At 33.5% G+C, this 21,482-nt stretch overlaps 1 protein-coding gene across 2 annotated transcripts in view; it reads left to right on the top strand.

The window, feature by feature from the left end:
• The window catches only part of LOC110031477 (regulation of nuclear pre-mRNA domain-containing protein 1B-like), a 110,495-nt gene that overhangs the window by 8,899 nt on the left and 80,114 nt on the right, over positions 1-21,482 (top strand). For both annotated transcript variants that reach the window (XM_020734687.1, XM_020734686.1), the window contains exon 3: positions 11,787-12,034. In XM_020734687.1, the coding sequence (XP_020590346.1) occupies positions 11,787-12,034 (248 nt within the window). The remainder of the gene's footprint in view (positions 1-11,786; positions 12,035-21,482) is intronic.

The raw sequence follows: 21,482 nt of genomic DNA, 5'->3' as shown, positions 1-21,482 counted from the left end.
CGCTAAGATTGAAAGGAAAATTTTATAAGACGGTGGTGAGATCTGCAATGCTCTTTGGCGCTGAATGTTGGCCTTTAAAAGAGAAGCATAATAATAAGTTAAGTGTTGCCGAGATGAGAATGATTAGGTGGATGAGTGGCTTTACACTTAGAGACAAAATGCGGAATGAATATATTCGTGATAGGGTTGGTGTAGCTTCTGTGACAGACAAAATTAGAGAAAGTCGTCTTAGATGGTTTGGTCATATTAAACGTCGACCATTAGATGATCCGATTAGGAGAGTAGATGTAAATTCGATTTGTATTAAGAACGGCAGAGGTAGACCTAGGAAGACTTGGGCTTATTGTATTAAAAATGATCTTAATTTACTAGAACTAAATGAAAATATGACATTAAATAGGACGATGGAGAAAAAGGATTCATGTAGCCGACCCCACGTAGTGGGATTAAGGCTTTGTTGTTGTTGTTGTTGTATAAAACAAGTGGTTTAAGTAACCAGATTTGTGTGTTTAATTTTGACAATGAATCTACTCATGATCAGTCATATTCCAACTAAATCAAGTTTGCTTACTGAAACCCTTTCTGTCATTATTCATTCTTATTTAATGAGATGAACAATATGAATGTAAAGATTTTACTAGCTTAGTTTGTTGGCACAAATGATCAAGCTTTTTGAAATTAGGAAATTGTGTCCTACATTTTGTTGGTAGCGACGAGACTTGTAAAATTAGCATGGAATTGCAAACTCCTTTGTACTATAATTTTCATTCCTAACGACTTCCCTAAATGTTGGAAATATTCTATGATAACTTTTATATGTTCTATTTGTATTTATAGATGTTGGGGTTTTTTTTTTCATATATTTGCAATTAAATAATAAATAAGTTAATTTTATCCCCTTTTTGACAATTTCACATAAAGGTTTTTACTGAAAATGAAGGAATAATGTTTTAATCTTTTTAAGTTTCCCATTAGATGACTTTTGTGTTTTGATTATTAACAATGTTCTTTGTTGATTCTAGCTCTATGAAAAATGCATATAAAAGGAGTCTTTCCGTTATACGTGACTGCATCTAACTATCTATAATTTTTATGATTGTAGTCATTATATAATCGATAAGACTCGATCTATAATTTCCATCATTTGGTATCCAGAGTAGTAAAACTATAAATGATGCTAGTAGGCTAACAATTTGTTTTTGGATGCTTATCTAAAAGCGAAAACCTATATCCTATGATGCTGTTGGTTGTTTCTTTCTAGTGGAGTTCACGTTTATTATTTTGATAGTTTATGGTATTTGTTATATAATATTTTCAACAAGTTTACATTCTGGGAAAAATGACTAGTTAGATAGAGACTTCCATTCTATTATTTTGTACTAATAACTTTATATCACTTATTAATTTTCTACAATACTGTAACATCAGAGAGTTTTCTCAGTCTACAATTAATATCCCATCATGTAGGTATTAGTAGTTCTTATAATTGGTGTAATAACCAACCTTGCATATGCATATTACAATGCAATAAGAGTGCTCTCAACATAATTTTAATTCGAAAGTGCTTTTCTTATACTAATTCTTTTTTTTGTAGGCCTAAATTTCATCCAAAACTTGAAAGATCGTAAGATTTTGAAAAAAATCTTTCATTTTTCATTGAAATGCAAATAGGGGACAGAGTAGACCCATTATAATTAGTATGGTTATTTGTTTCCGTTTTTTCTATTATGTTGTTTTATGTTTTAGAGAATTCATGTGAGGACTAATCTATTGCAATTGGAAAAGCATAAAGACTGTAATTAATGGTTGATTTGATGTGATAGGGAAGTAAAAACTTCTCTTTTATTTAATGGTCAACATTACCTATTTGAAAGTACAAAAGGAAAAAATATAATTCATTAAATAAATTTCTTCATTGTACTAAAGTATAGATTCTGGTACTTTCATTGGACCATCACTATGCTCTTCTACTCAAAGCCCTTTGGGCTCTCATTTTATCTTCTATGCTCGATGTTTATTCTTTTTGAGCATTAGGATTCTCTTCACTTTGATAACGCTGTTGCTTCTTTTGCATTGAGTCCTTTCTACATCGAGCCTTCGTAATCCTTGTGATAGTTTATGATTTCTCAAGTTAAGCTCCATGCTGGCATCCTTGCATGCAACTTGTGCTTTTGATCGATGTTTGTGTGCTCTCTTACATTTTCGACATTGTAGCCTGACTTTTTAGCCTTTATTCTTCCTTTATAGACACCTTAAATCTACATTGTGCTGGACCCATGTCATGAGCCTCATCTCCACATTGAACCTTCTCTCTCTAGCTCCTCACAACTTATGTTTGATGCTTTTCATTGCCCGCATCACCTATATCGCCTTCATTGCTTATGGCTCTCATTGTTACAACTCATTTTTTAATGATTTCTATCACAACATGTTTTTTTGATTTATCACGTGTCACTTCTGTATCATACTCCCTCATCAACATTGAATTGTAGCCTCAACCAGAGATAAGATTTTGGCTTCTAATGGATGTCGTTTATTGAATTGCCAATATTTTATGTTGTAGATTTATCTATTAGGTATTTCAAGCCTGTTCTGTCTTTCTTCCTTAGTTGTCAATCACCAACAAGCTTACCATTGACCTTATTTCATTGATGATTACTCACGTGCACTCTTAGATTTATAGATTAGACTTCCAAATGTGATTCATCGATACCTTATAACTATCTACTGACTTCGATCTTCATTATTGATTGATGACTTTTGTTATTGTTCCTCTGGTTGAGTTCTTCATTTTTCTTTTTTTCTTCTTTGTGACTAAATATGAAATTGCTATTGAAAGACATGACTTTACTTATTCAGAAACACACTTATTGAACAAATACCAATTGGTCATACCATAGAAAATCTTGAAGGAATTGCAAAATAACACTTTTTTTTTCTGTACCATGATTGTTACATATTCATACCAATCGAGTAATCCTATAAATGCCTTAAAAAAGAAAAAGAAAAAGAAAAGGTGAACCGGGGGTTGTGACTTGTAGCTTCATTTGTCTCAAATCATTTGATAATTTTTAACTCGATATTGGAAAATCATATATCATAAAATAAGCGTCTTTTAGAATTGTTGTTGTTTTCACTATATTAAGTTGTTAGAAGTGAATCCAACATTATCTCTATTAAATTAATTTTCAACTCAATCTTAATGGTGCGAAAATGCCTACCATTGAACTGACCCTTGTTCTAATTTGTAGTGCTAAATTTCTTTCTATTGTTTGTGCATTGGAGGGCTTGAAAATAGGGAATATACAATGCTGAGATGTGTTCGAGATATAACTTCCCAATGCCGACTTTTTAGGAAAATTAGCTTTTAGGATTTGGTGATTTAGTCTAATAATTTTTTATTTGTTTTTCATTCCAATAAAAAACATTGAAAATAATGCTATGCTTTTTCTAGTTTGGATATTGAAGCTTTGCATGCCATAAAAAAATATTTCATTTGTTATTCAAGAATAAAAATCTAGAGACCTCTCATATGAAGCTTGCCAATTCTCAAAACATGTGAGAAATTCTTGTTTTGGTTCATTCTACAAAAGTTCATATACTTTTTCTTTGTTATAATTTTGATATTTGAGGACCATCCTCGTTGTTTTATTTCAATATCATATTAGAATCACATGGATATCTTTATAATAGAAAAAATTGAGGATTGTCAAATATTTAAAAAATTCAAACTTATATACATACCACAGAATCTATGTGCATTTACATATATAACATTTAACCTTTCATATTTATATGCATTGCACTCAAATCTTCAATATTACATAAAAAATACCACTATCGCTACTTTCTTAAAAGTGAAATGATTTATGACACCAAAGTGTTATAAATGTAAATATCAAACTTCAGTTGTTAGATATGTAAATACATGAGAATTGTGTGGTATGTATGTAAATTTTCTTAAAATATAAGTTTTGAAATTTGTCTGTGCAAAAGAAAAATTCTTGGTTATTCTATATGAAGAAATAGCTCATCAAAGCTTGTGTGCTGATAGATCACCACAATATAAGTTGAAAGTAAAAATGAACATCTTCTTGAAGGAGCTAGATCATGCATTCTTGCTATAAACGTTCCCAAGTAATTTTATGGGGAAGTTATACAATTCGTATGATATTTTGTAAATAGAAGGCCTTTTCATATTCCTTACTTTTAAATTTTTTGCCAAGTTTTTCTAAGCTTTTACCCAAACAATGAAGTTATCGTCACCATTTCCAATAAAGCATTTATGTGGTCTGCATATGTCCATGTTCATTAGCAAAGTAGGAATAAACTTGATACCATGGCCATCTCATGTTTGTTCATAGAATACGCCTCTAATTAGAATGGATATATGTGCTTTTCTCCCATTACAAAATTTTTTTATTACTATATGAATGCTATTTTTGAAAAACATTTATATTATCACAAAATTGATGATCAGATGTAGAACTACTCTCTAAAATATAACTGTAACATTCTCTCACAAATGTCTTTGTTCTTTAATATCTTTTTATTTTTTGGGGCCAGTCCTATGACTTCTCGAATTAGAAATGAACCTTGCTTACTAGTTCTTCCTTGTCTAGACAAGCTACCCTTATCTCCAAGTCTATCTATTTCTTACAAAAATGATGAGATGCTTGCTAATTGTAAAAGAGAAAGAATGTGGAAAGGAGTAGAGTTTGCATCATATTTTCTGCATGGCCACCAACATTTCAGTTCAAGCCCATATGCTGATAAATTTTATGGTTAATATCTCAAGTGAATACATGAAAAAAAATTTATTAATGATGATCTTGACTGGCTAATTACTTCGAGAAAAAATGTGAGATATTGCACTTGTCACCTTATTTGTATCATTGTACTTATGTGGGACTCTCTCTTTGCTTCTAAGTGTTAGCAATATTAGTCAACTGTTTGTACTAAGGTCAGTTCTTGAGGTAGTCAAATTCCTCAATGGAAAATCATTATATAGGAACATATTCAATCATTTGAAAAGTATAAAACTTGGGAGATTATTAGTCTGTCGTGGTGCAAGCATCTAGTTGGGTGCAAATGGTTTTACTAGTAAATATAAGTCTTATGGAACTATACAAAAGTTCTTGGAAAAACTTGTGGTAGTTGAGTTTACTTGGTTCTATAGGATTAATTTTCATGCGATGTTTACTCATAAAAGTTAAATAAAATTTGTTTAGTACTATTTATTATGACTAACTTCAATCTCATTAGAGTATTTCAAGCTTATATGATAAGTAGGCATTGGACCTCTCAAAAGAAATTAAATTTTGGGGTATACTCCAACAAATAGTCCCATGAATTTGAATACTAAATTTGAAGCCAAAGATGATAGCTATCTGGTTGATAAGGTTTGTTATCAGTCTTGTTGGGAGACCTTTTTTATCTTTGTTATGCTTGAATTAATCTCAAACTTCCAATAAGTGTGGTTGGCTATGAATAGGCCGATGTAAAATCACATGGAAGATATTGTAATCTTAAAATATTTGAAAATGACTCCAAATAAATGATTGTTCTTTAGAAGTAACTCATATAAAAAAATTGATGTTGTCACTGATATTGATTGGATTGGTTCAATTGTGAATCATAGGTTTACCTCAGGATATTGTACATTTCGATGGAAAAATTTAGTTAAATGTTTGTCATTAGGTGCAATTTATGGTTGCCCAAAATAGTACTAGAGCTGAGTCTATGGCAACCTATGAAATTGATGAAGGATTTGATTTAGTACATTTCTTAGTGAATTGTTTATATCAGTAGAATAGCCAATGGAGCTATTGTGTGTTAATTTAACTTCATTAAGTACTATTTGACATTTTATGCATTATGATCAAACCAACAAGTTAATTGATATTTACACATCTTCAATGAAAGATAGATAATGGGATCATATCCTTTCATACTTCATCTCACCATCTAATTGTTGACAATTTCACGAAGGCCCTTTTTTCAGGTCCTACAATGATCCCTTCTATTCGAACATAAGGAAAAATAGAGGCATTTACGACTCTGCTAATTAAATCTACCGCCAACACTATTTTGAAAATCTATTCACAAGAATATGAGTGAGTGATCAACTTAGCCGCCTAAATGCCTTAAAAATATCATGCGATGCATTCCTAACTCACAATGATCTAATAATTATCGTAATAAATTATGTGACAACATTTTAAAATGTTCTATTCATTTATTAATAGAGCTTCTACTAAATATCAGAAATTATATTCATAAAAATAAACTTTCACTATAAACATTATCTTAATATGATTTATATTTTACATAAAGTGTATATGTCAAAGCATAAGATAATGGATTTAAATTTGGTATTCACTAATACTTAATCTTGCCTTTTCTTACGTCCAAATCAGGTTGATATCTAATGAGCTATAAAGTTTGACAAGATTAATGACTCTGATATATAATTCAATATTCAAAAGATAAAAACAATAATATATGCTAATCATGAATTAGATAGGAGGATTAAATTATAATCATATATTAGTCTATTGCATTATTTATAATAATTAAAAATTAATTTAGTATCTTTGAAGAAAATTTAAATGAAATGTTAAATATCCAAATAATATAGTCACTATGGTAATCATCGATGTTGGCATTAAATGAAAATAATTTCAGTTTAGTATTCATTTGCTTAATTTATTCTTAACATAAAACATCTTATTTTAGTTTCAGAATATATTATGCTTAAATATCTTTGATATATAAATTTATAAAATTTTCTAACCTTCAACTAATAACCAAATTAATTTAATCTCAAATTAAACTTTTGCCTAGAAAAACCTCTCCCATATAAGCCCGAAACTTATAAACTCTGAGCCAAAATCGTTTCATGAAGAAATTGAAAAAGAAGAATGAAAAAACTAGATTTTTATCTCAAAATCCTTGCTGCTGCTGCTGCTGCTGCTTCCCCTCTCCTTTCTTTCAGCCACTCCAGCACTTGGTTCTTTGTTTGACGCCTTCTCACTGTCCATGGGATGAGGGAAATGGTAATGAAGTGTATTGCTTAAATGTGAATACATATATAAGTAATATAATTATATAATATTTTAATAAATCTTCATCACGGCCATCAGATTCCAACATCAGCCGTTGCAATGCATTTGAAGTAGAAAAACACTATTTTTGGCAGCACAATAGTTTTAGCTATAATAAAATAAAATTGATTGTATGAATAGGAAAATTAAATGAAATTTAAAAAAAAAATTTAATTATTAAAGCAACACACCACACACTATATAACCTAATGCGCGCACGCACACACACACTATATATATATATAGTAATCTCTCTAATATGGCTCTACCACTTCATTCGAATGATCAATCTTCGGATGAGGAATAACAGGTTTACACATCTAGGAGGAAGTAAAATTAAGACCTACTTGAGCTCAGTAATCTAATGGATGATACTTTGGTTACTTCGGGTAATGGTATACATCTCACCAATTTGTTAGCTGGCTCCCTTCCGAGAACCAGAGACAGAGACAAGACTAGATTAGGGCGTCCCTAATTATATGTATCTTTTCTATTTTTGGAATTTTGTGTGCGTGGTACCGTATGAGTTGGGTGCCTTCTTTTGGGCCCACTCATACAACATGTTGTATCTTTTTCTTTTAATATATTATCCCTTGGGCTTTTTTTTTTCTACCCAAAAAAAAATATTCTGCAAAAATAGAAATTTAATTATTGAAAGAGAGGATACAAAGGTTTTAGTGAGCGGGTCCTAGGAGCCCACCCACAAGGCATACATGACTTGAAAAAGGCAAAATGTACAAGATACCCCAAAAAAGCAACCTAGACAAATTTCCCAAAAGCAAAGCAAAACTATCAATCATGAAGGGAGGATTTGCCTCCCCCTCCCCCTGCCCCTGGTTATAGGAATGGAGTCCAACAACAAACGATGAATGGGGTTTCCACTCGAGACAATCAAACAATCATCCTGTAGATTTTGGAGTTGTGGCATTCCTTTTTTCGTCTTCTTGGATTTATAAACTTGTCATTCATCTTTCATTTGTTGATCCAGCTGATCGATTTCAGTGGAGAGCTCACGTTGATCTTGTTATTCCTCCAATGCATGAGTACCTTCCCCCAACAACAATAAGTGGTGCCAACTCATTCTGGAGAACTTCCAATACAACTAAATGAGAGGGATTAGGGGTCTCAATAGGCTTGCATAAATGTTGGTTCTCTTCAGGTTCACTCGGAGCAAGATCAGACTATGTAGGAATGCTTCCATTGTGAGGAATGGGGACAACAAACAACTCTATCTGTTTGGTTAACATCTGTACCAACAAGTTCCAGTAAAGTTGCAGGATCTAAAGTTGCCTCTTTGGTATTACTGGTAGAATTCACATGTTGAGGAATCAAGAGTTCCTTTGCGTTTTGTTCTAAAATTGCACTGTCGGAAATACCATGTTTAGGAATAGATGGTTCCTTTGCATATTTTTCATCCATAGGATTATCTATGTCCAATTATATTGGAATATTAGGTTTCAACTTTGGGTGTAATATCAAGCATTTATCATGTGTGTGGCCAAACATCTTACAATGATTGCAGTAGTATATATATATATTAGAAAGTTCTAACTTCTGATGGATGATATAGTATCTTACAATGATGGAAATGTCTAACTTCTGATGGATGATACTTTGGTTACTTCGGGTAATGGTACGCACCTTACCAATTTGTTAGAGGTAGAGGAATAACTAAAGTGGGATTACTCTAATTACATTGTGAGCCAAATGTTTAATTACTTAAACATTGATTTAATTACCTCAATCTTTTGTTTGTTTACTTATTATTTGCTGCATTGTGTTTTATTTAGCTTTAAAATATATCATATATGATTTTTTAGGTGATTGAAAATCATAAATATGCTGATTGAAAATCATAAATATGCCCAAAGGCTATATCATCATATTCAATAGATACCAAATTGAACTTAACATTTTCGCTATTGAAATATATCTATGACTATTTTGCTTTCATAAGTGATCCGCTTACCCCATTCTGAACCCTTTTACCGTATGCGGGTTTCATAAATATATTATTGCCGACCTATCTCCCCCATGATATCACATTTCTTAAGCTAAATATATCTTCATCACTGAACATTTACATAAACATGTGAATCATTTTTAAATATGTTGAACAACTATACATACAAATGAAAAATTTATATATACTAATGCTTTTATTTAATAGTCTTACCAACTAATGAAACATTTTTATAATCAAAATATACTTTATGACATTTGCTCGTTTGTTAATGCAATTAGGGTGAAAATGGTTTTGGTCCTCAACCCAGTTTCTCCTGTTTAATAAGGACACGTGATATTCTTCTTTTTTTAGAAGCTTGTTTATTGGCCACCCTTTGTCTTTGCTGGCGTATTTTAGTTTTTCTTTGTTCTTTTTTAAATTGCATTGTTATGAAACTGCCTTGTGCTGTACTATTCTTGTTGATGGATAATAATATCTGTTTTGCTAAATAAAAAAGTGGGTATATGTATTTATTCTGACAAATTAGAAGACTTATCTGGTATGATGAATGGTCAGACTAAGTCCCATTTATGTTTCAAGCACCCATGCTTTAATCATTAATGTACTTAACTTTTTGTAAACTTTAGGATGGTTTTTATGTGAAAGTTTCTCATTGATTGATAAGCTTGATAGTTTATTAATGTTAATAACCTGTAGGAATATTTTCTATTTTGTGCTCTATTTTTGTGGTACCGAGATATAGAAATTGTATAGTTTTTATGCATCAAATGTTATTTAGCTTTGGAGGATCTATAGTTGTTGTGATGAGTTTGGTTGCTTATGACTAGATAAAGGAATTACGGGAGCCCTACTTTATAAAATAGGTTCTAGGGGTAACACTTTCCTTTTATGGTGTAATAATTTTACAGTGAACGAGTTAGTGCTTTGGCAGCACCTGGCAATATTTGACCGTCTTTCTTATCTACTAAAGTAAATTGACTATGTGCTCTTACCCTTTAGTTTTCTGGTGAGCTTGTAATTTGGCTTTATGTAATTACTTTATCTTATTTTGGTGCCTCGCACATGGCATTATATAATTATAGGGCTTATGTATTTATTATGATTTATAAGTAGGTTTATTCTATCTATATTAGATTAAGGATAATTAAAATGTCATTTTCTTAACCGTTCAATCAAAACTTCTCTTGTAAAAAATTATGCAACCATATCTCTTTACTCTTTTCTTCACATTCTCACCCCCCCCTCTTCCTATTTCTCTTCCAGTCCTTTTTTTTTGTGTTCTCTGTGCCTAAAATAAGAAGGGTAGAAAGGTGGTTGTGCAATTTCATCTGGAATAATTGTGTAATGACGTTAACTCTTTAGCTAATAAAATCCAAAAAAAAAAAATTGTACTTTGTTTTTTGTTATGATAAATATGAATGATCATGATCTTCATTATAATCATAGAGATCTTCTTTATTATTTTAGATTGGCTTTTCGATTCTTCAATTATCATGTATTCATACTAAGTGCTGCAGTAGTAACTGTGGAAACATGAAATTAATAAGATAACATTTTTTTTTTAATAATCTCGTAGGAAATTTTATTTCATAAAAAAATTATTACAAGGAGTTGGCCAACAGTTCTACTAATCCCCCACAACACTACAACTCATAAGAAAAGAAAAATCTAAGAACCGTTAGCCACAATACAACTCACTCAACAAAAAGCAACATAAAATCAATTATTAACTCGGATAAAGGGAATATTTAAACTATCCTCCTTAAGCGACTGAGAAAGCTCCAACGGTATCTTATCTGAAAAATTTAAACATTGGGACTCCAAGCCTTTTCTCGCAGCCCAATCAACACATTGATTACCTTCACGCTTGATAAAAAAAACCACTGTACCTGCACCATATTCACAAGAGCAAAAATTCTTTTCAACTGAATAATAAGAATCCATGGGTAAACTCTTCTTTTGCAAGAGTAATTCCACAGCTCAAAAGAATCCATTTCAATAATGATTTTATACAAGCCACAACTAACCGCAATTTCCAGCGCAACTATTACATCTTCTGCCTTTGCAATAACAAGAGTGGAAGCTAAAACTGGAGCGAGAACCGGAATAAACAATTACCAGAGAAATTCTTGCACACGCCGCCAATTCCATCAGCCAACTTAATCCAACTGCCATCAGCATTAAACTTCAGAATACCCCTATCAGGTGTTTTCCATAAAATCAAACTAATCACAGGTTTTTTCCTCACAGAAAAAGTAATATTGAATTTATGAAAAAACTTCAGCACATCCAAATTGACAGAAATCTTAAATCTGCCAAACTTCAGCATCTTAAACACAACTTTTTGTGTAGTTAGAACATGAAAATTTTGAAATTATATGGTCGGCATGTTTGCTTTCATTCCTGGTAGTCCATAAAATCCCAATGACCACAATAGAATAATAATAAGACCACAATAATACATTGGATAAGACCTGATTTGATCTCGTTATACTCAATTCAAAAGCTTCTCATTTGACATTATTGCAATGGATTAAGCTATCCTATTCTCTGTGTAACAAGATCTGTTTAGATTCTTTTTCACATTTGTCAACTTTTTTTTTTGTTTTCCCGCATTGGCTGTTAATGTAAAATATATGGTTTCTATCTTAATTGCATTATCAACTTGTTGAGCTTGTTTTTGTTCCTTTTTTGTATTCTTGACTTTTAAACAGCTTTATCACATTGGTGCATCAATAATCGGAAGAAAGCTCGGCATATTGTTGAGATCTGGGAGAAATTGTTCAATAGTTCTCCTAAAGAACAAAAGGTTCCCTTTTTGTATCTTGCAAATGATATTCTTCAGAATAGTAGGCGCAAGGGAAGTGAGTTTGTTAATGAGTTCTGGAAGTTGCTTCCTGGTTCTTTAAAAGGTGCATATGAAAATGGCGAGGAAAACATAAAGAATTCCGTGATGAGATTAGTGAGTTATGACATTCTTTTGTTTAATTTCAATACACTTAACAAGCGTAGCGACCTTGTGGATCACCTTTGTGCATATTTGTCACTTCTAGTTTGATGTTTCCCCTTCAGATGCTTGTAATGTTGCAATCTAATGATCTTTTTGATTATTTGTGCTACACATCTAAGCATAGTATGCATCTGCTTGACAAACACAAGCACACATGTTTACATGTATGCCTTAGTTTCCCTCTCTTCAGTTTCTGTATATTTTCCTATTTAAAATGTTTTATTTATTTGAATACATTTCTTTCGTTGCTAGTAGGTATGAGAAAGTTTTTATTTTTACTTTTCCCAGCTACATCTCTCAGTTTGCTTTTTAATTTTACCATCGGGTAATTAATAATGTATTTTGTTTACATATTTACACATTATACAAGTACTGTGTTATTTGCATGACTCTCATTTAGTACCGCCGTTAATTATATCAATAATTTTTTGAAGGAGTATTGTGCTGGTTTCTCGAACTGTGGATGCTATGAATAGCACAGTTGAGATAACATTTTTCGTTGGGGTAGATGATCAAACAATCTTTATGTTTTATACAGCATGCAACACTGATTAATGATCCTTATGAACATTTGGGAAGTATTTTGCTACAAAAGCCTCATGCTTCAACGATTCTGCCAGAAGTTCTGAGAAGTGGTTTAAACTTATGAACTTGAATCAACTTGGATGGAGATATGCGCTTCATATGGTTTTTACTTATGACATCCTACAGTGCCTAGGAATTGACTCTCATTATAAATCCATTGGTCTTGAAACATCATTCTTAACATTTTTTCTGAGATTGTGGTTTTGTACCTATTTGATTTTTTGGTTTGATTTTTTAGTTTTCAGTTCATATAACTATAGTTTATGTTATGCATCCTATTAGAATGGTCTTCTTCTGATTGGCTTTGATTTAGTGAACTTGTTTTTGTCTTCCAAAAGATTTGGTTGTTTAATTTTAAATATGCGCATCATTTAATTTTACTAAGATATTTTTTTCCCTGACTGATTTCTGGAGGGGCATGTTTGACCTACACTAGTACGCTAAACGCCAAGTTGATGCGGGTCACTCTTTTTTTGAAATAATTTTTGATGGGCAAGTTGTCAATATTTGGGATTATTTATAGGACCGAGATGTCTTCCATGACCAGAACAACATATAGTTGGCAGCTCATTTGGTTTATTGACCAATATAATAATGCTGTTTTTTTAGTCGAGACTTAATCTCTTTGACTTTACCTCCTAGCTTGACGATTTGAACACTAACATTATTGCTATTCGAGTGTAGTAAACTACTTGGATGACCACCTACCTTAATGAAGAGCCAGTTTGTTCACTATCTCCTTCAATGGCCACTACTTTGTGATTGTGCATGCGTGTAGGGTGTGGGGGATGGGGGCTTTACTTTATTTGAATTTATGCTTACACTAATGCATACTTAGAGTGCCCGTGCCCGGTGCTTGCATCACCATTGTACTACTTTTTGTTCTTTCTCGTCCGTTAACCATTAGAGCCTCTCCCCCTCGTTTTCCCTCCTCTTGTTTAAAGTAGCACATTATGGCTTATTATGGTTGTCCTATATTACTTGCATGAATGAAAACAGTGCCGTGCACTTCTATTACTGTAGCTCTTTTATACTATTCCATCCTTTCATAATCATTAATCAACCAAGTTTTTCCTCCCCATTTTCCTTATTTTTTTTATTCTTAACCTCAAAGCCCCTTATGTATATTTCTTTCCTTTTCCTTTTTCCCACATGAAGCTAGTATCACCATTGACCCCTTTTTTTGGTCTCCACTTCACATTAATATATTTATTTGCTGTTATCATTTTAACTTAAACCGTGCTCTTTTAATGAACTCCCATCCACAATTACAACTTCCTTTTCAGTATGAGTGATTGTATTATCATTGTTTGTTTCGATACTCATTTAGAATTGCCAAATCTTTCCCCTTATTACCTTTCGTAGTATTGAAATCAAAGAGATGAAGGGTAGGAGGAAGGGGAGAGAAAGAGATTGTGTTTCTTTGAAGATCAACATTTGAAGTCAAATCTTTTGCATCTCTATTCTTAGATTTGTTGGAGGGCCTTTACACAATGTTTCTTTATGATTGGCCATCCGATTAGATCATTTATGATCTTCATAGTATTGTGGATGACACAGGTGCTCCTGCATCTTGGCGGGATGTGGGTATTGGGGGGCTGCTAGACGGGTGGCCTCGCTAGCAGTGTGAACCGATTCAGCCAAAGAATATGAAGGCTGCCCTACCTCCTTGGACCAGGAATTACAGCCCAATAAGAGTGCCCCACCCCTCCCCCACAAGTTACCCTAAGGCTATTTATGTTGTTTTTGTCATGTTTGAAGCAGTTTTTCTGTGTGTTTTCTGTTGGGACAGCAAGTGGCGTCTCCAGTTTTCTCGTCTAGGGATGTATCCAAGGGTCAAGTAGTTTTGCGGCTGTATTATACTCTCGAGATGATGATTATCCCTCTCTCCAGCCTTCCCACAACGCTTCTCGTTATTCCTCATTGCCGTTTCCTACCGCAGCTGCCTCAAACAACTACCTTTGCCCACTGTTTTCCGGCAATTCCAATTCGCTGCCACTTTCCAAAACCAATCTTCCACCCTGCTGCTGTCTTCCAACCTTACATTTCGCTTGCAACCCAGCTGCCATCCTACCCATCTTCTTCCTTCAATCCAACTGCTAGCCATCCTGCCTTCCTCCTGCAAGTCCAGGCTTGCCTCCACTGCCCCCAACCAGACCTGCCTTGTCGCAACCTCCTTCCTCCTCACTGCTACTATCTAGGGAAGAGCAAATATGCTGTTCATTACTGTGCCTGCCCCTTACCGGCTCTTTCCCTTGATTTTCAGCCACCTGCTGTCCCTCCCTTCCACGTAGCCAATCTCCACCACCTCCTGGATCGAACTCCAGTTAAGTTTGTGTCGTTTCTATTGTTACTTCCCAATTCAATTTATTTGGTAGTAACCTTCTATTTATTATCCATAATAATATTTGTTTTTCTTATTGGTTGGTTAACTCATGTATCATTTGGTATTAGAGCTAACATAACCTTAGTCTTATCCTAGGTTATCTAAATCCACCAATACCAAACCCAATTTCCACCCAATTTGTTGATTTTTGCACATTAGCCCCCAAAAATTTTTTATCCCACCCTAGACCACTCCCATATAACCCTTTCACCCCACAAACTTAAACCCTAGTCATGGCATCGAGAAGAAAAGTACCACAAGCCTAGCAAGAGCTTACAATGGAAGAGGTGTAGAAGGAATTCTGCCGACTTCCACATAGGCTTGCCAAAATTGAGGAGATGACCCAGGGACAGGTTAATGTCGATCGTGATAGCGAGTTTCGAAGAGGAGAGAGGGAGGAACACCTGAATCTCTTATGTATGGATGATTCCAGTGAAGAGAAATGTAGGCCATGATACTTCGAGATTCAATATTCAAGACAACCACCTCCATTCAGACAACTACTCACAACTGTAGACACTAGTTGGAGCACACCTAAAGTGGTTGAGATTATTGCTAAGGAGATTGACAGAGCAGATTAGAGCGGGAAGAAGTCTGAGAAGAGTAGCATGCCCGATACAGTTCCAACTGGAAGTGTCTTAGGTGCCATGGATATGGAGACATCACCTTCAGTTGCCCTATGAGCAATGTTGTTTCATTCGTCGAGCTGTGTGCAGTGGACGTGAGCGGGGAGGAGGTAGCTGCTGAGCAGGGCGAGGAGTACCAACTTTCAGCAGATGAGGGTGAGATGCTTGTGGTTTGACTGGTCTTTCAGACTGAGGCTATAGGGGAGCAATAGTGGCTTCGCCATAATATATTCTACACCCATTGCATCTTGAATAGAAGTTATGCAGCCTCATCATTGATGGAGGTAAATGTAAGAATGTGGTTCACAGGTCGGGCCTCATGATTCAGACATTTTCAACCGTATTCTCTGACGTGGCTTAAGAAGAATATGGTAAGCATTGATAGGAGATGCCCCGTCTAATGGAAACCAGCTGTATGATCAGTTGTGATGTGACGTGTGCCCATGGATACCTGTCACATTCTGCGGGGGAGACCGTGATAGTGTGATCGTTGGACTTGACATAAGGGATTCAAGAATAAATACTCTATCACAAAGGATGGAAAGCGCCTAGTTCTCCTACCTTTGAAGGATTCCGAGGTTACAAATGCTCTTGCCAGTAGAGAAGCACTAGTGGGATTGTCTTAAGTGATGATAGAAGATAGCAACACAGAAGAGCCAATTTCAGACACAGAACAACCACCACAAAAAGAGTTCTTAGGATATCTTAGCTGAAAGCTTGCCACCAGAGCTACCGCCATTAGAGGAGGTTCAGTCTATCTTCACTTTAGAGAGAGTTGAGCAAACCTTGGGCTACCTTTCTAGGACTCTGCAGAGTACACTTAGCACGCAATTCAGTTCAACCATATACCCACCGATGGTTGGATCAATATGGATGACTACTCGTAAGTGAGAAAACCTTCTCATGCGTTTTGGGGTACAGTGCCACCGATAGTGGAATCTAGGTGCTCCTAGAGACGCAATCGAAGACCCTCCAACTCTGGGAGGCTAGAGTAGCTTCGCTACCTCAATGCGGATGATCTGATTCCACATTATGAGGAGACGTAAGCTTCTCCAAATGAAGTCGAAGTTTCCTAAACCCCAGAAGGCTGATGCGTGCGTTTCTTGTGTCTGGGCAGGATGCGGGTATTGGGGGTCTTATGAACTGGTGGCCTCCCTAGCAGCGTGAACCGATACTACTAGAGGATATGAGGGCCAACCGACCTCCTTTGATTGGGATTTGTCGCCCTATAAGAGTGGGTTCCCCTTAGTTACCCTAGGTCTATTTATGTTGTTTTTTTCATGTTTAGGGCAGTTTTTTTTCGCTTGTTTTTTGTCGGGATGGTTGACTTCCACTACCCCCTGGATCAAACCCCAGTTGAGCTTGTGTGTCGTGTCTGTTATTATTTCCCATTTCAGTGTGTTTAGTTGTGACATTTTATTTGTTTTCCGTAATAATATTAACTTTCTCATTGTTTTTTGGCTAAATCTGGTATCAGTGGAGATGAGCAGAACTAAGTTGAACCTTTGTGATTATCTTCCTCAAAGAATTATTAATGTTGGTGTTGTCAATATATACTTTCATGGAGATGAATGTTACCTTTTTTTTAACAACAAAACAAATGTTTATATTTTGTTCCTAATAAAAGAAAGTATGTTATTATGAAATTTTCTTTTCAATTGTGGATGATTTTTTTGTGCATTGAGTTATTCAAGAGGACAACTTTTCTAATGTTAAGTTTTTTCTCCCCAAATATGATTTTATAATGTAAAGTATTTTCTTCTTCATTTTCGCTTAGGACTCTAAACATGTCTAGTTTAATGATTAAACATATTGTTTTGACTAAAAAATGGTTCTTTTGCTAAATAATAGGCAAGGATGTTGTGGCAATTTAGTTTAAACTTAAGAACATAGTTATAGTTAAAATTACAACTCTCAACATGCTTATAATTTTTTTATGATTTCGAAGCCATAAACAACATAAAATTAAATATTTTTTCTTAATTGATACACCACATTACCAGGTGCATCCTAATTGCATGTCGAAAACACTCTTGATTGTGGATATCAATTGTGCCTTAAGTTGGAAGTTATTACATGGAATATGTGGTCAAAACAATCAAGATTTTATGATTATTTTCTTGGGGTCGACTTGATTTATCCAATCCATCAAATTTAGAAGGCCTTATATTGTAACTTCTAGGAAGCCTGGTCAGCAACCACAGACTACTAGGATGGGAATTTGTGAAGAACATATTTTCATGGGGAAGTCTATAATTTAATTTGGATTGAAAAATGCTAGTGACTTGAATAATGACGGTTTAGATGCTTGGTACGGTCAATTCATATTAAAGCGCATAAGATGCACAAAGTATGGTCGATTGTGGTTAGAGGTATTCAACATAATTGTTCTTGGCTCAGAGGCATTTCATTACTAATTCAACTATTCGGGAATTAATTTGCCGACCCCACGTAGTGGGATTAAGGCTTTGTTGTTGTTGTTGTATTCTGAGTGGAACTGCCTTATAGCTTACACATTTTGGGTCTAAGAATTAATTTGCTCATCCTGAGTGAAAATCCTTTATAGCTTACATGTTTTGGGTGAATTTGTGTTGCTTCTGATTAGCGCCTTCGATTGTACAAACATTTGACTAAGCAACTATCCCTCAGGGTTTAATCTCTAGCTCCTTTGATGATTAACCTTTATGGTAGAGGACTTTTGCGTCATACTTATCTCTTGGCTTGAAAAAAGAGCCTCAACTTAGGCATGTATTGGTGGTTTGAGTTTGTCTTACTTAAATGTGGACCTTTAGCATGGGATGAACCGGTGTCTAGTTGGTTGGTATCAGATTCACCAAAACAGTTTGATTTATGTTTTGGTTGATTAATTAAAACCTACATGTTTAATCTAATTTTGTGAGCTTGATATTTCTCCACTTTTTCCATTGAGGTTTGTACTTGTTATTTGGGGAACTTGATTGCTATAAATTGTTTCATTAGAGCAAAAAAGGGTTTACACTTTAGAGAAAAATGATAGTTGAATGACACACTAAGAAGGGGTCTGAATTGATACTTTTTTAAAATGTTTTCTTTGTAAGCTTTCTAAAATTTTTAAAATAATGCTACTTCTTGAAGTTAAGTATTATGACAATAAAAACATTATGCAGAAGCTAAAAATAATGCAATAATTAAACCAATAAATCAAATACGGAAAGTGTAATAAAAGTAGGAGCCAATAATTATATGTTATGTCACAGCCTATTAGACCACCCCTCTTCAACAAAGGTGTGACAGTGAAGGACAATTAAGTTAAATCCATGTTCTATCAACACCCCTCCTGATCTTTACTCATCAGATCCGAGGGAGTAAAATTATTTTGCCTAAAGTAATCATAAATTATATATTATATTTCAACTCTTCAAATAATTTCACCATGAATATTTATGCAAAAGCATGTATAAAATAATCATCACAATAAAATACACAGCTATAATAAAAAAAATTTCAAATATAAATTCCTTTGTCTTCTATAAAACATCAAAATTTTTACAATAAAAATGACATGATATTATCGAAATTAGTAGTCTCTCTATAGATCCACTTTCTTTTTTCCTTTTTTTGAAATCACATTTATAGTATTTGATTAACTCAACGCTCAATGAGATAAAATATTTAAAATAGGATTTAAATGTACAAAAGAAATACTAACATGCATGCAGATTTGTGACTAACATGCGCATTTATATTTATAGTTATAATTAGCTTAGTGTTTTAGCAATATTAAATAGACATATTTTGTTATTTAAATAAATAAAGAGAACATGATCATAAATATTGGACGAGACATTTTGACAGAAATAAACCTAACTGTTAGGCGTCAAATGTCTTGTTGCACTATGTAGCTCTTTTTATATATGAATTTATTTGTTTCTTTTTCAATTTTCTTCCTATTTTTATTGCTCAATATTTTCAGAATGGTATATAATTTTTGTATCGGTTTTGACCCATTTAATTCATTAGGTTGACACTTAGCCCGTAATATCTATTGATAAACTTTGGTCAACCAACATTGTTGTTATCAACAACCATTTGTTATCAATTGGACCATCCCAACTTGAATATTAACGGTCGAGAGTTCATTTATTTTTCTATGGAGGCTCATGTCATTAGAATTTTTGTCTTCCTTTTCACAGACCATTATCATAGTTTGCCTATCATACATAAAATGACATGACATTTCATTGATCTTATTTTTGTATTGTATTTTTTCTTATCTATTCTTAGCATGGATTTGCACCCATTAACGTTCAAATTATACTCGCATGCATTAAGAATATTTCATTACTACTTAATCATGCAGTATATTTTAATAGTTGATTTTTACTCGAATTCTATGAAAACATCTAAAATTTATTATTAATATGTAATCACATACATATGAATTAAACCTTGTTAATAACATAAAATGTGCTTAAAATGAAGAAATTCTATATACATATATTTAAGTTGATATACATATCGAAAGTTGCATATGTTTGACTTAAGAATGTTTTGCTCCTTATTTTTGAAATTGAATATCTAAACAAAGTTTTTGGATTTCTCTTGGAAAGCATTTCTGATTTTCTTTGGTTTGAAACTTTGATCTTGTAAACACAACATTATGAATTCAATAACTTTATCAATTTGTAACAAACTCTTATCTGTTAATTCAATTCTATTCAAAATTTTAACAAAATAATATTTTTACCTTGAAAAGTTCTCTTATCATAAAATCTTACATACACACACATACATATTATATTAATAATATATAAATTAACTTAGGCCTTTTCAGCTGCAGCGGCGCTATTCCAGGAAGCTGCTGCGGGAAAGCTAGCTGTCTGTTTGTTGCAGCTGTGTGAAAACAGCTGTGGGGCAGCTGTTACAGAAAAAATGAAAATTTTGGTCTTGTTTAGTAAATTTGTTTGTAACAAAACTGTGACACCTATATATTTGATACTTCAAAGGCAGAAATTCAGTTCAAAACAGTACAAAAAATCTGATACACAACTCATTTAACAGTGAGTACCAAGGTGCAAGAAAAAAGATAAGAAATATTAAAATTACATATAAAAATGATTAAATTATTTTTTAGCATGCAGGGTGTGTATGTCCCGTGCCACTACTTCCTCCTGTAATACTGTCCAATACCGTCATCGCCTGTAGTGGAATCTGACGGACAGTCAACCCACCGAAAGAAGTCACACTTCTCAGCGTGCTCCTGGGGCACTTGTAGAACCGTTTCCCGTAATTGTAAGCCTGACGTGACGCCAATAGGGTAGTTTGCAATCCGCAAAGGCAGAGCAGTCTTGCAGATGTTCCAGAAACTTTTGAGCTCATCTTTCTTGATTCCTACAAAATACAAATCATTAGTGATGCCAGAAATTGAATTTTCTAAAATAAGTAATTTAAAAAATAAATTTTGAAATAGTGTAAAATTTTCAAACCTGCATTATAAAAGGTGAAGTACAAGTGGCTTTGAATAAAATAAATATAGATCTGAATGCTCGATACCAAACATTAATGCTATAAATATTTTTTCAAAGGAAATTCATTACACATATCGTTGAATAATTTACAAAAACAAATCCAATCACCCTCCTGCTAATACATTAGATCATCAGAATGCCCCAGGTGATACCACTAGCAAATTTCATTGGCTTTGAATGAAATAAGACATATTTGCAACTACCTGTGATGTCTAAAGAAAAAAAAAAAGAGAAACATTTCTCACATAACTTTCTCATTCTTATTCTATGCCTCATTTCACAGTGTGTGTGTGTGA

Source organism: Phalaenopsis equestris, unplaced genomic scaffold, assembly GCF_001263595.1.
Source record: "Phalaenopsis equestris unplaced genomic scaffold, ASM126359v1 Scaffold000829, whole genome shotgun sequence".
NCBI lineage: Eukaryota > Viridiplantae > Streptophyta > Magnoliopsida > Asparagales > Orchidaceae > Phalaenopsis > Phalaenopsis equestris.
This window is presented reverse-complemented; position numbering and strand designations above follow the sequence as displayed.